A 13,650-nucleotide genomic window follows, 5' to 3' on the forward strand; every position below is an offset into this window, starting at 1 on the left:
ATTTCCTTGCAGTCATACACCATGATATTGGCAGATAAGATGTTGATTACATTAAAGCAGTGAATGCTCTGCTTTAAGCAACATAAACACACAATGATCCAATGGATTTGAAGTAGAATGGGCACGTTACATTCTGTAGAGAGTAACTCAGTAACGGAAGTCAGAAAATAACTTTATCTGAGGTTCAGTCAGTAATAGTAACAGCAAAGCACACAGGTCTTGTTGTCTAAGTGGCAACCATATCATATTGTTTAAGATGTGTAACATCAAGCTTGTGTATCAGTGCTAAATACATCCAGTCATAAGTAAGTTCACCCTCTTGTTAACACTAAAAGTAGGTGACCCAGATGTTTCACAATGCAATCTGATAAGGTCTTATGAGAAAAATTCTTAACATTAAAGAAATGAACACAGAGGATAGCAATAGATGTTTCACTTTAAATCAGTAGCTGGTAATCGGCAGACTGACTTATTCAAACACATTAATACTACAATGAATGAGGCAGGTGCTGTTCATTTCTTCTTTAATGTTAAGAATTTTTCTCATAAGACCTTATCAGATTGCATTGTGAAACATCTGATCACCCTCTGATTTTTTTTTTAAAACATAAACGTCAGACAGGCCCCTAAAAAATAAATATGCTAAAGCTAACAGCTACCATACACCAAGCTAATAGCAGGGCCCAGGAGCCACAGTAGCATTTTAGCAGATTTGACCTAATCACAGCACTCACATTTCTTCATCAGTGGAGAAGAACCTCGCCATGTTTCCTCTTCAGAGGAGGATTCCTCCAAACCTGCTGCAGCCTGCTCAGCTTGAACTCTGTGGAATCTTCTCTTGGGCACGCAGACAAGGCCCTCATGTCCCATATATACACACATACAAGGCTTAATTTTCTGCAGAAATCCATTTCCTGAGTTGATGTCTCTGCTTATGCCATCTAAAATGTGAAACCAAATATATTTTTTGTGTACCAATACAAGATGTCCAATGTAACACCAATAAAATCCAGTCTACTACACTTAACATTTTAATGCCTCTGTAATAGCGAGTCGCCGGAGGCATTACTGCATGTTTTCGGGTTGTCTAACTGTGTATTTGTCTTAAAGTCAAAAGGTCAAGGCCACACTGACCTCATGTTATGGTTTCAGTTGTCAAGAGGTTACAGTGACATTTATATGAGAGAAAATATGTAGAAATATGTAGACGGACACTGCACTGGTTAGCGGAGTCATACAACGCAGTGCGGTAATTCTAGTGTTTTTTTTTTGTAAATTGTTTGTTTCTTGTGAAGAGGAGTATAACATGAATTCATACCAATATCAGTTTACAATCAAACCTTTTTGTGTTGACCTTGTGTAAACAGAGTCAAAGGACATTGTACAACAATGACACACATTTTTCCACAGTACCTGTCGTTCACTACTGAACTTCTGACACACATTACTGGACTGTGTATTCCTGTAGAGTGGTGATGTTCTCAACATTCTTTGCACAGTCTGTCAAAACAAAATTAGAGTTACAAATATTAATGCCCAACAACCCATTGCAGATACAGTTGGTATTTGCACACCACATCGGATCAAAACAAAACTGCAGTCTGTGAAACAAGCAGTTTTGGTAGATATAAGGGAAATGCTAATATTTCTGCATGAAACATATTCAGTCCCTTAAGCAAAATAATAATGATGGCAGGCCGCAACCTCAATGCCTTCGTCTACTTTGCTTAAAGACTAGTTTGCGGAGTCTTGGGCTGCCGCCCACTGACCGATACATGATCGCTCTTTTCTGAAACTAATGAAGGCAAATTCACACATGTAGACAGAAATAAACAGTATAAATGAAAAGGTGTAAATATTGCTAACATAATGTCTGATGGGGGTCATCATTATACATAACAGAGGAAAACTTTGCACAAGCATTCCTTAAATTTACTTGCCTTCCTGTGGAAAAAGTTGTTTTCCCAGTTGAACAACCACAGCAGGGAAGCATGATTGATCAAAACTCTTTCAGTGTGATATTAACTTGTATTTCAGCCAGCGTACTTTGGGGATTTAATAAAAATGTATATTTGGCACATTATATAAAATGGTGTTTCTGGTATGCAACTTAAAAGTACCTCTTTAATGGTAGGATAATTTCTCTCCCTCATCTTCCTCGTGGTACGTGGATGAGAGTAGTGGGCTCAACCCGGCTCCTCTTTCTCTCCAGGCTGCCCTTCTTGCTCTTCATCATACTCCTGTAGCTTCACTTGGATCCTCCTTGATTAAAAAACAGAACATAGGAATTGTTTTATAAAATGAATCGCAACTCCATAACATGAAAACATTATTGTCATATTACATTCTATACATTAAACCAAATTGATCTGTTATTGTGAAGTATTGGTAGAGAAATACGCTCCTTATTAATCTAAAGCATTCATAAATCAAATTCATGTTTATATTTATATTGTAGCGTCCCTCAATGATGAGCTAAGCATCTTGAACTGGTTTGAATAACCATGTTTTCACCTCCCAGGTAATCACATGCTACCGTGGGCTGAAGCATGTGGCTAACAATGGCATATTAGCTGAAGAAAAGCATCCATTGTGGGTATCGACGGACTCCACATCCGCTGTCTCAGCACTCGGACTGTGAACCTAGATCGTAACGATCTTTAAAAACAATAAACTACTTACCTGACAGAAGGAAGACGACATCGTGGTCTCCCAAATGCTCCGTGTGTATGACGCAGCTTCTAGTTAAAGGGAGCGGATGTTGACAGCCACACGTTATTTCCGGTGGCGGACTCGGTCCGGTGGCGGACTCGGTCCGCCTCTGAACAGACTCGCAAGATCCTTCGCATTAGAGGTGTAATCTAGCCTCAAATATTAATATTATTTAACATGAATAACATTCACGAGCACTGAACGACACCACGCAGGGACGGTGATTTAAACAGCACGCTACGACGTGGTTCTCGGCATGGCAGCGTCCATAGCAACCATCATAGCAACGAAAAAAAAATTCGTGATAACTATTAAAATATATATCATAAGCACGAACTGGCTGAAGACTGTGGAAGCAAAGACCACATTTCTCGCTAGAAATGGTGTCAGAATGTATTTTTATGCCCAGACTAAGTTACAAAATCATATTTTTATCTGAAAAAACAAGGACTGTCCGCCATGTTTTCCTTTCCGTAGACGGGAACTCGGGAGTCACGTGACGTGAAAACACGTCAATGCAAAACAATGGGCGGACCAAACGTTTCCATCTCACAATCTGATAGGCCAGATTGTGAGATGGAAACGTTTGTCCAAGTGGACCAACGTTCCCACTGAACGTTTCCTGATGAGACTGGGTTGGATACAGTCATGAGAAGTTTTTTGCGTTTCTGTCATGCAAGGCATTTTTTTTCTGTAGCACATTCCCTTCCTTCCTGGAGCTATGAAATGGCAAAATGACACTGAGAGCTTCCTGCTTTTGAAATGACCACCTGTCTGTCACAGTATTCTCTGATCAAAGGAGGAGACGAGCATATGCAAAATTTAGCCGACTCATTTTCTTGAAGGCCTTTATCGAATCCCTTAAATGCACAACTATGGGTGCATGTGATCTATTGCATACATTATTAATCATGAGCCAGACGTCATGGCAGAGGCACTTTGTCATCACTTCGCCTTCCGCCTCGAGACAAACAAGCCAAGTGTAAGGACTGGAGGTGAAACCATGCATTCTATCTGGTTTTGTAAATTTTTAATTGGCACAAACATAAAAGTTGAAGAAAGAGTCTATGCTCGAATGTGCATGTGTGTGCACATGCAGCCATGCACGTGCACATGCAGCCATGCACAAATATGTGGTCGAGGATGAGGATCCTGGCGCCGTCCCTTAACAATTTAGAACGTCTACGTGAACATTGTGGGAGAGCGAGAGCTAATTGGCTGGAAAGACTGTGGAAAAATGGAGCTGAAGCTCTATTTCCCCCCCAAGCAGGACAACTTGGAAACGGGTGGGAAACCAGAGGGGCGGGGAAAACCCAAATGGAATTATGGAGAGCTATCACTTCCTAACTAGTGAGGATTTATACAGCACTGCCAGGGCCAACGGATTGAAGTAATTTCATTTTTTATGCATGGCTTCTGTCCCCAAAGAGACCTGAAGCGAAGAAAGAGAGAGAGCGGGAGAGAGAGAGAGAGAGGGCTGAGAGAGTATGAGATGAGAGGCAAGGGGAGGAGTGGCAATGAGAGAGAAGGAGACGGAGAGGAGAAGGGAGAGACAAGAAGAACAGGGGGATGAAGGAGAGGGGGAGACAGTTTGGCAGGCGGATGTGTAGTAATTGCTTGTATTTTCTAATGCGACAGGAGAGGTAGAGTGAGTCGGCGTGCGGTGGTCTTGTAGCCGCGCCTGCACAGGAGGGTAATGGCGGTACATCGGGAGTTCAACCCAGCCGCTCGCTGAATGGTTGTTAGTTTGTCGGTGTTGAACGGGTGGATTTTTTCTTTGAAGTAATCGCGGTCGATGCCTGCAGCTCGTTAATTATCATAGCTGTCAGCAGTAATTCGCTGAGATATGTGCAGAGCGTGCTGATGCTCTCCTCCCGCTACTCCCCCGAGAAAACGCATAAACACAGACTTGCACAAATAGAATTAGTGAGCTGTCGTGACGGCTCCTCTCGCATTATTACAGCTAACGTTTCTATAAATGATTGTTTGGGTTTGATTATTGAGACGCAAACCTCGACTTTTCTAAAAGGGAGCTGATGATAACGTGGATGCCGAACCTAGACAAGGCAGATTGTGATAATGGCGGTATTGGTGAGGGTGACAGGTTTTTATTCCACCGGCAGGAAGAGTCAGGATGACACCTGTCTAATACCACATGTCCTTACCTCGTCCTTGTTAGTTGCTCGGGCAATTTTCTCAGCGAGGCAGAATTCCCGGTGTGTCAAAAGTACGGCTAAATTGGTTCCAGGAGTGGTGAAAGATGGAGACAACTTTGGACAGTCTTACTCTTGTGCACTCAGGATCTCCACTGAAATAGTCCTTGAACAAGAGAAGAAGGTTGGGCCTTTCTGTGTGCGTACGTGTGTTTGTCTGTGTGTGATTGAGTCATTGTGATACACCAGCTGATGTCCTCAGGTTGTCATGTACTTATTGGGAAGAGAGAGCACCCTCGGAGCTTCGGACTATTTGGGCATTAAATAGAAAAACTCCTCCAGATGAGGCCCAGTGACTCGCTGCTTCAGACCACATCACAGACCTGCTGCACAAGGCTCCGAGCTTTCTACCCAGCAAGGAAAGCTGAGCTGAAATATCTTTCTTTTTATTTTATTTTTTTAGAAAACTTTGGGATTCTTATATACCACAGTTATTAAATAATGCTGCTCTCGTGTGCACCCTGGATTTGAGGCTGTTATTTTCCTCTGCCCTATTTTTCCTCCTGCAAAAAAGAGCAGTTTGTTGTTATGTTGACTGTTGTTGCTTCTCTAATCACACAGAAATTATAACCTCAAATCCTCCCTTTACCTATTTAATTGTAATTTTGTTCTGTCTGTATTCCCAGCATGGCTCAAGGGAAGTCCTTCTAAATCACAACCTGACCGTCAAAGTAAATAAATGTCCATTTCATTTATCCCTCCCAGAAATATTGAATTTAAATTTCTCTTTTGAGGCAGTCCAATTCTGCCAAACCGAATGCATAGTGCTCCCTGCAGCAGCACTAATGGAATCCTTGAGTATGTGCTACCTCCAAATGCCCCACACTGTGTGTGTGTTTCCAGTGAATAGTATGTACTATCAGGTTTCTTAGATTATTAAACTCTGGAGTTTTTATATTTCACAGTTTGGTGTTTGAATAATAAACCCCTCACTGTGTATATTTAACCAATAGGTGTAGGCTGGCCGAGGGGATCTGAGTGAATCACGTTAGGTTTTTGGGTAGAAACAGAAGTAAGATAGAAAGTGGCGTCTCTTCTAGAAACACATCATGATGCCGATAATCTCTCAATTGATTTCCTGTTCTTCTCTTTCATGTGATGCAGATTCGCTCCGACCAGGACCAGGACATCTCGATCCGATACAGCATCACCGGGGTGGGAGCGGATCAACCGCCCAATGAGGTGTTCAGCATCGACCCCGTGGTCGGGAAGATGTTCGTCACCAAACCTCTGGATCGAGAACATCGCTCTTCTTACCACGTGAGGGTCTCTCGCCCCTTCTCTCTTTCTCTCAACCTCACACACACACACACACACACACACACGTCCATGCACACCACACCGGCAATGACCTTTGAGATGAAACTCCTGAAGATTGTTATGAAGCCGTTAAACCCTTTGACACAAACAGTTTCTTCACCACCTCGGCGGAAGTGGGTTTGAATCTGAATCTGAGTAGTTACACATGAGAAAAACTGTAACAGATAATACAACAAATTACGAACAAACAAATCAGCTGTAGAAGCCATTAAGTGAAAAGCCATTCCATAAACATTACATAAGAATATTGCACTTGATTAGTAAGCATGAACACATTGAATCACAGCAAGGAATAGTCTAGTGCACAGTGATGTTGAAAGGAATGATGGAAAGTAATAATCGATCATTGAGTTCACAGCCGATCACATTTAACTTTAAGCTGAGGAATAAAACCAGTGTTTACTGTTTCTTTAACCCGTAGATTGCATATAATGATGGGTGATGCATCTTTTCTCCCTCACACTTTGCAGAATATTTAGGATTGAGGTCCTGTCGAAACACCTTTAGGACATTCAGCTGGTTTTATATCATCAAAAAAATTATCAAAACCAAGCTTACCACAAAAAGGAGCACTTGGACATACATAAGTGACGAGAACTACCTAAAATGATAGAAATGTTATATTAATAGTATTTTTTCCACCTGTTTTTGCCCATGTCCCATCCACTAACATGGAGGAGGTGGGGTTTCATGATGTGTCCTGAAGCACGTCAACACTGGGCAATCAAGACTTACTTCCTTCACTTTTGCGGCGCGGTCATGTCACATATTTTAATAGACAGTTAAACCTAAAATGAAACAGAAATGTGAAATGGTGGCTGATGGCCGTGCTGGTCTGAAGCCATTTTCTCCCATAAATACCAACACCTGCCTCGGCTCTGCTTCTTTGGAATGAAAGTGCCATCTCTCTGCAGCCTTTGTGCTCTGCATGCTGCTCTAAGAATGGAAATATTAGGCAGTCAGGCAAAGCGTATTTAAAATTTAATCAAGCACTAACTTCTTGTTTTTCTGCCTGAGCAAGTCTCTCCACAAGTCTCTCAGCCGCCACGAGAAGAAGGTTTGGGCGTAGTGTAGTAACCACAGTGGGTTTATCACTTTACGTTTCTGTGTCTGTCTCTGAACCAACCGCAGTCCTTGTTTTTCTATGGGAGCCGAGTCTGAGTAACGGTCCTAGAGAGCTGGCAGGCCCAACCTTTTAGTGGGAGCCGAGCAGATTAATACCTGCGAGAAACTCCAATCAATGAGGTGATTTGTTAAGAAAGGCGAAGGCTTTCCAAAGGCTGCTTTAGTTCAATTCAGTGTTTGCTGTGGAGGAGAAGTGTTCGTTAATGGTGTGGAATACAGATTGAAAGGGGAAACCAGATGAGACAAGGTAAAGATGTAAACAGATGAGGGAAGGTGTTTCCGATCAATTACTCTGATGCTGTTACGGACGAGACGGCAATTAAACCGAATCGTGTAAAACTTTGAATATTGTGAGCAACATTATCCTGGAAAACTACAGCACAACACACAAAAGTTAGAAGTTGACTTTGTGCTCCTTCATCTGTTTACTTCATATTTCATGCAAGGACAGAACGAAGTTATGGTCGAGTTATTTTTCTCTCGAAAGAATGAGCACTCTGAAATTCAAAACTAGCCAAGCAACGTAAGATGCATTCTTATGAGGAGGAAAACCTTGGAGCATCTGGCCTGCTGTTATCTCTATCAGGATGCTTCCTCTCTGCCAAATGCAGAGCGCCGCATGGTACGCTCTGTTTTTCTCCCCCTGCCTTTCAAGATAATAACTTTAATGTGAACCCAGAATTACATTTTGCCTTCTTTAAACATGCCGGTAATCTCTGACTCCTGCTGTTATTGAATTAGGGTGTGGGTGCAGGCAGGATGGAGGGATGAGGGGTTGGGGGAGATAAGGGGGTTCTTGCTTCCAGCGCGGAGAGATGCGATGGCAGCGTGCGAGGATATTGGGTGCAGGACAGATCAGACAATGCAGTGGAAAAAGTAAAGTCAAATTAACCTCTGGGAGACCTGAGGACACAATTTCAGTGTAGGCGTGGAGTGGAGTGCGGCCGGTGGAGAGGAGTGGACAGGCAGCAGCCGAGGAGATCTTCACCTCTCTGAGGAGAAGAAGCCGGTGGAGAATGCTTCTTATCCTATTTCCTGCCGAAATGAGCCTAGAGGGTATTTCACTTATCTGGCTCTCATGCTGCTGCAGTGACCAGGTAGTATGTTTCCCATCAGACAGGCTCAGTTGGAAAGAGAACGATTCCCTCCATTCTCCACACATGGTGGAAAGAGAGGGCTCGCGTTACAATCTGTCTCCAGAAGCCCCTTCCTCCAGCCAGCTCCCTCTTCCCTTGGCCGTCCTATAGATGGATATCCTTAACATCCCATAAGTCGGAGGGTCCTTTGCTCTGAAATTGATTGCCGACATTTTTTATAAATAAAATATTTATCAGCCTACGTTGTTAGGAGCAGGATGTAGATAGTATCTGAGATCTGGGTTTTTTCTTCTTTCTCCTTGGTATAAACTAAACATATCCCCCAGTGCTACCACCTGACAGGAGGATCACTGAATAAGTCATGTTCAGGGATATAAACATTCCCAGGTAAGGTGAAGTGAATCAAAACAGCCTTAAACTGAAGCGAGCGGTTCATTTTCAATTGCCACTTTGGTCTGTTGTTTTGACCTTCACGTATGGCTGCAAAACAACAGACCACAAACACTTATTCAAACTCAACATTTCCCTGATAACTCTGTTATTTGCTCAAGCTCTCGTTCGGTTTCCAGACTTCATAAGAGAGGAAGCAGCCAGGACTGGTTTTTATATCACGTATTGATTCCTGTAATAACTCTATGTCCAAACTTTGTGGGGAAAATCCTAGTTGGCGATTCCATCGGTCTGAGCACCTCTGCGTTGAATTTGAGATTCGCAGACTAGGGGGAAGATTCCACGACTCTCTTTCAAACAAAATCAAACAGAATGTCGGCCTAGGGACTCGACGTTGTGTTCCTTAAACAGACACCATGGCTTCCCAGCACAGCAGACTTCCCTTAATATAAGATGTTTCTGGTTTTGGGTGCTGCTGGAATATATCTTCTGGGGACAAAGTGTAGAAAAGATAAGAAGTCTGGACAAAGCACACGATCCCAAAGGCAATAAATCTGCAAGAAAAATATCCAGAATTTGACTCATGACCCCACTTAATGTTGCCCTTGGGGTTTTAGTCTTTTCTAAACTTTATAATTCAAAAATACACTTATTATCCATCGTTGTGTTATTGAGAAATGCCAAATTCAGAAAACGCTTCTCAGGTATTTTTCTGTTTGGCTTTGAAAGTTTTTACTTTGAAGGAGAAATCCACTTGCTCCCAGTTTGTTTAGTGTTTTATTAATGTAGCATCTTAGTTTCTTTACGTCTGTGAGTGGAGACAGTTGGGAATACTCTGAAAGAGTAAAGGTGTGTTTATCAGAATTGATTTTCAAACATGTCAACAACTGTTTGGAAAATTTGCTGTTTAAATTGAAGGCACAAACAAGTTAATAATTGAAGCCGAATATTGATGTAGACAGCAGACACAGGGTGAAGATTGTTTTCCTAAACCCAGTAATAACACAGCATAGTTAAGCTGATGTTATTAAGTAATTCAATCTGGAAGTTGCCATTTATAAGACAATCACCATCTGTGACCACACTTATTTAACTTCAACTCAAATATGTGCAGGTTCCATAGTCTTAAAATTGATCTAAACTATAGACTAAAGTGCAGTGAAATGTACATGCTGTCATTTACAGTGACTTGTCCTCAGAACAATACAAAGACCCTACATGTTAATAAAATCTATATTGTTGTGTGTGTGTTGTGCCTAGTGTCACTATAATAACTGAGGATGACTCAAATGGGTACATGAACATTTTCATACACTCATCCCCTCTCTGAACTGCAGCAATAACTTTGTGCTGTAACGTAAACTAATCTTTTTGTGTTTGTGTGTCTCAGTTGCGTGCCCATGCTGTGGACATGAATGGAAACCAGGTGGAGAACCCCATCGATCTGTACATCTTCGTCATCGACATGAACGACAACAGACCTGAGTTTAGAAACCAGGTCTACAATGGCTCCGTGGACGAAGGCTCGAAGCCAGGTACACAGAGCATCAAGTCAAGTGTGAAGCTGCAGCAATTTGTGTTAATTAAAGATGAAAGAAATGTGTGATTGTATTGGAGATGAGAGGGGGTGGGTAGTGAACGACTGGTATTGTGTCGTAAGTATGACGGCACCAGGCAATCTCTGACCCGACTGTGAAGTGTCCATTCCCCCTGATTTAGCAGACGGAGGATCTGTCTCCTATAGTGGCTTTTCATTTAGTCGGGCTTCAACAGTGGCCATAAAGCAAAGAGGTGCTCAGGGTGGAGAGGAGATTGAGGATTAAATGCGCCACTCTCTAGCACCACTGGGTCATTTTATGTGTAACCTCAGAGCGCAAGAATCCCGGAGATGAGCTCTCTGTGTGCATGCATGTGTGTGAGTCTGATGAGGCCAAGTTTAATGCAACAGAACTGCAATAAAATCGTTCCTTCTTTCTTTCTTTCTTTCTTTCTTTCTTTCTTTCTTTCTTTCTTTCTTTCTTTCTTTCTTTCTTTCTTTCTTTCTTTCTTTCTTTCTTTCTTCTTCTGCTATCCTGCTTTTCCTTTCCCCTCATCCCCCTCCCCCCCACCCACACAGCAGACACGTCTCTGCGGCGTGCATGACATTCTGCTAAACAATAATCATAAAAAAAAATAGCGTTTTAGAATTTAGAGCTCCAGTAGTTTCAATGGAAGGCCAATTACAGACTTGAATTAGTTTGCAAATTAAAGAGTCATTATGGGGACCTAATCCTGTCAGGCGCAGCTTAGGACGCCCGTACAAAGGGTCCACATTAAACCCCCTAAGAGTGCAGCTTAATGAAATTACCCCGCTGATGCGATGCCATTGTGATTCTTCACCTCCCTCTCTCTATCCCTCCATCGGAAAAAAGATGGGTGAAGGACTGATAGTCACTCCTCTTGGAATCCAACCAAATATGGAGTCTGTCCTCTGTTTCTCTCATTTGCTCCCCCCCCCCCCCGCTCGCTGCCGGCTTTTATTCCTCGTCTCGCTGAGAGGCCTTCAGAGTGCTCCCTCCGGCCGAGTCATTGACAAATGTTGCTTTGAAATGTAATGAAGTTTGAAATGGGAGCTGCGGTTACAATTATCCTCGGACAGGGGCTGTCACTGGGATGATATCACTATCTCTGGCAATTACAATCAGCCACGAGAGAGGGGGAGCATGAGGGAGAGAGAGAGGGAGAGATGGAGAGATTAGGTGACAGGCAGTGATGCCATAGAGTTATGCAAGTGTGTGTGTGGAGGCAGGAAAAACCAACAGGCAGCGTTCAAGGGTAAAGTCTTATTCTCTGCAACACAACAGTGTTAACGTATTTATGCCTGTGCTTACTTGCCCTTCACGGTAGAGATGTTTAAATTTAGAGAACCTGTTCGAGGTTTTGCATTTATCTGTAAAGATCAGTGTGAGCAGCTGGTATCTAACATCTACATAGGTCACTTGCTATGTGGGAAACTAATCAATATCAGAATAATCAGATTAATGCAAATTACGGTATAATGTGAGTAATATCTGCATGTAGACCTACTTGTGTTTGTGTCTATTTGCTAAATATGTGTCCACCATTTATATGCTGTTATATATATATATATATAACAAATATAAATTGTTATGGGACATGTTATGGTATATAAACCCATTTCTATCTTCACATTAACCGGCATCAGTGTGTGAATAATACAAGTGTATATCATTTAAATCTGTTTGTAGGATGGTTGATCACAGTTAGTGTGCACAGTGCATTTGTTCCTCTTGTTTAACGATCTAATAAAAGGCCTGGTCGCACAAAATGATCAGTTAAACAGGGACAGAGAAATGTTTTATTAACAAACACAGAATAATGCTTAGGTTCCATCCCCAAGATTCAGTTGTATAATGTTACTGTTTATCTGTGACATTTTAAAACATAGTGTAGAGCTATCTTAATATGAGTCAATTCAGCTACACATTAATATTTAGAAAACATTTCGGACCCAGGGTTACATATTTAAGGCTTAGTGTAAATGGGCCTTTAAGCTGTAATGAGAGTGCATTTAGGTGTATGGGAAGTTAATGGGGTAATTGAATCCAATAAATGCAACTTTCCTTCACTAAAAAGGTTACTTGTGTTATGTCATTATCATTAAAATGCCACCCAGTCTTACGTTTACACAGATAAAGGTTTAATAAATGATCAAAATTGAAACTGACATAGTTATTTTTATTTTCTGTAATTATATTTTCTATTGTCTTCCTCAGGAACATATGTGATGCACCTGGCGGCGTTCGATGCGGACGACAACACCACCGCTAACGGAATGGTGCGCTATCGGATCCTGTCCCAGACGCCACACAGCCCCATTCCCAACATGTTCACCATCAACAGCGAGACGGGGGACATTGTGACGGTGGCGCCTGGTCTCGATCGAGAGGTTGGTCATCGTCATCCCTAACCTTTTAAATTAAGCAAAACAACAACATAATAATGATTCTGTCATTTAAAACACTAAGAACACAACCCGTTAAAAGATATACCTTACTCATTGTTTGTTGAAAACACCCTGAGATCTGACTTTAAAATGTTTGTAGTCACTCGTTACCACAAACACACACACATGCACACACACACTCACACACACAAACCCACATCAACCCATCTTTTTTTTCACACTAAATTGCCTGCTTCTGCGGTCACCTTGTTTATGGAGCTATAAAAGTTGTGCCGAGATCCAAATGTGTGTATTCATGCGGTATGGATATGCCAAAGACAAACCCTGCAAAAGGAATCTCGGAGACAGATCATCGTCCCGGACTGTCACCGGCGACAGACCTATTAACAACACATCACGCTGCATTGGGCTGCTCACGCTGTGTTGTATGTGTGCGTTTGTGCGGTGAAGACAGAGGGGAAATATCTGAGACGGAATGCCCTTGACACCTGTCAGACAAACACAAAAGCCCATATAATCACATCTATACTCGATAAAACACAGGAAATGGAGGTGAGGGAGGGAAACTGCAGGGAGCGATTGAACAAAAACAGAGCGAGGCTGATGGGGTAATATGATGAGGGTGGAGCGAGCGAGTGGGAATTGGGCAAAGATGATGGGGTGATCGACATGAGACACTAGGTGAGTTTGAGAGATATGAGGGGAGGGGAGGCTGATGGGTGTGACTGTGTGCCATATTCACATTCGTCATATTCTATATAAAGAAACATTTGTTCAACAAGATAAGATCTCACGTTTTCCTGCCGTTCCAACCAACTCAATACAG

The 13,650-nt window shown here is 42.2% G+C and overlaps 1 protein-coding gene and 1 long non-coding RNA gene across 3 annotated transcripts in view; one reads left to right on the forward strand and one right to left on the reverse strand.

Moving 5' to 3' along the window:
* The window catches only part of LOC133004892 (cadherin-4-like), a 222,935-nt gene that overhangs the window by 183,102 nt on the left and 26,183 nt on the right, over positions 1–13,650 (forward strand). For both annotated transcript variants that reach the window (XM_061074446.1, XM_061074447.1), the window contains exons 6-8: positions 6,030–6,185; positions 10,248–10,392; positions 12,634–12,806. In XM_061074446.1, coding sequence (XP_060930429.1) covers positions 6,030–6,185; positions 10,248–10,392; positions 12,634–12,806 — 474 coding nt within the window. The remainder of the gene's footprint in view (positions 1–6,029; positions 6,186–10,247; positions 10,393–12,633; positions 12,807–13,650) is intronic.
* On the reverse strand, positions 716–2,761 carry LOC133004903 (uncharacterized). The gene is made up of 3 exons (XR_009678348.1): positions 2,683–2,761; positions 2,121–2,262; positions 716–1,500 (listed from the first exon to the last, which is right to left on the reverse strand). It is a non-coding gene; the product is annotated as an uncharacterized LOC133004903 (long non-coding RNA).

Source organism: Limanda limanda, chromosome 7, assembly GCF_963576545.1.
Source record: "Limanda limanda chromosome 7, fLimLim1.1, whole genome shotgun sequence".
NCBI lineage: Eukaryota > Metazoa > Chordata > Actinopteri > Pleuronectiformes > Pleuronectidae > Limanda > Limanda limanda.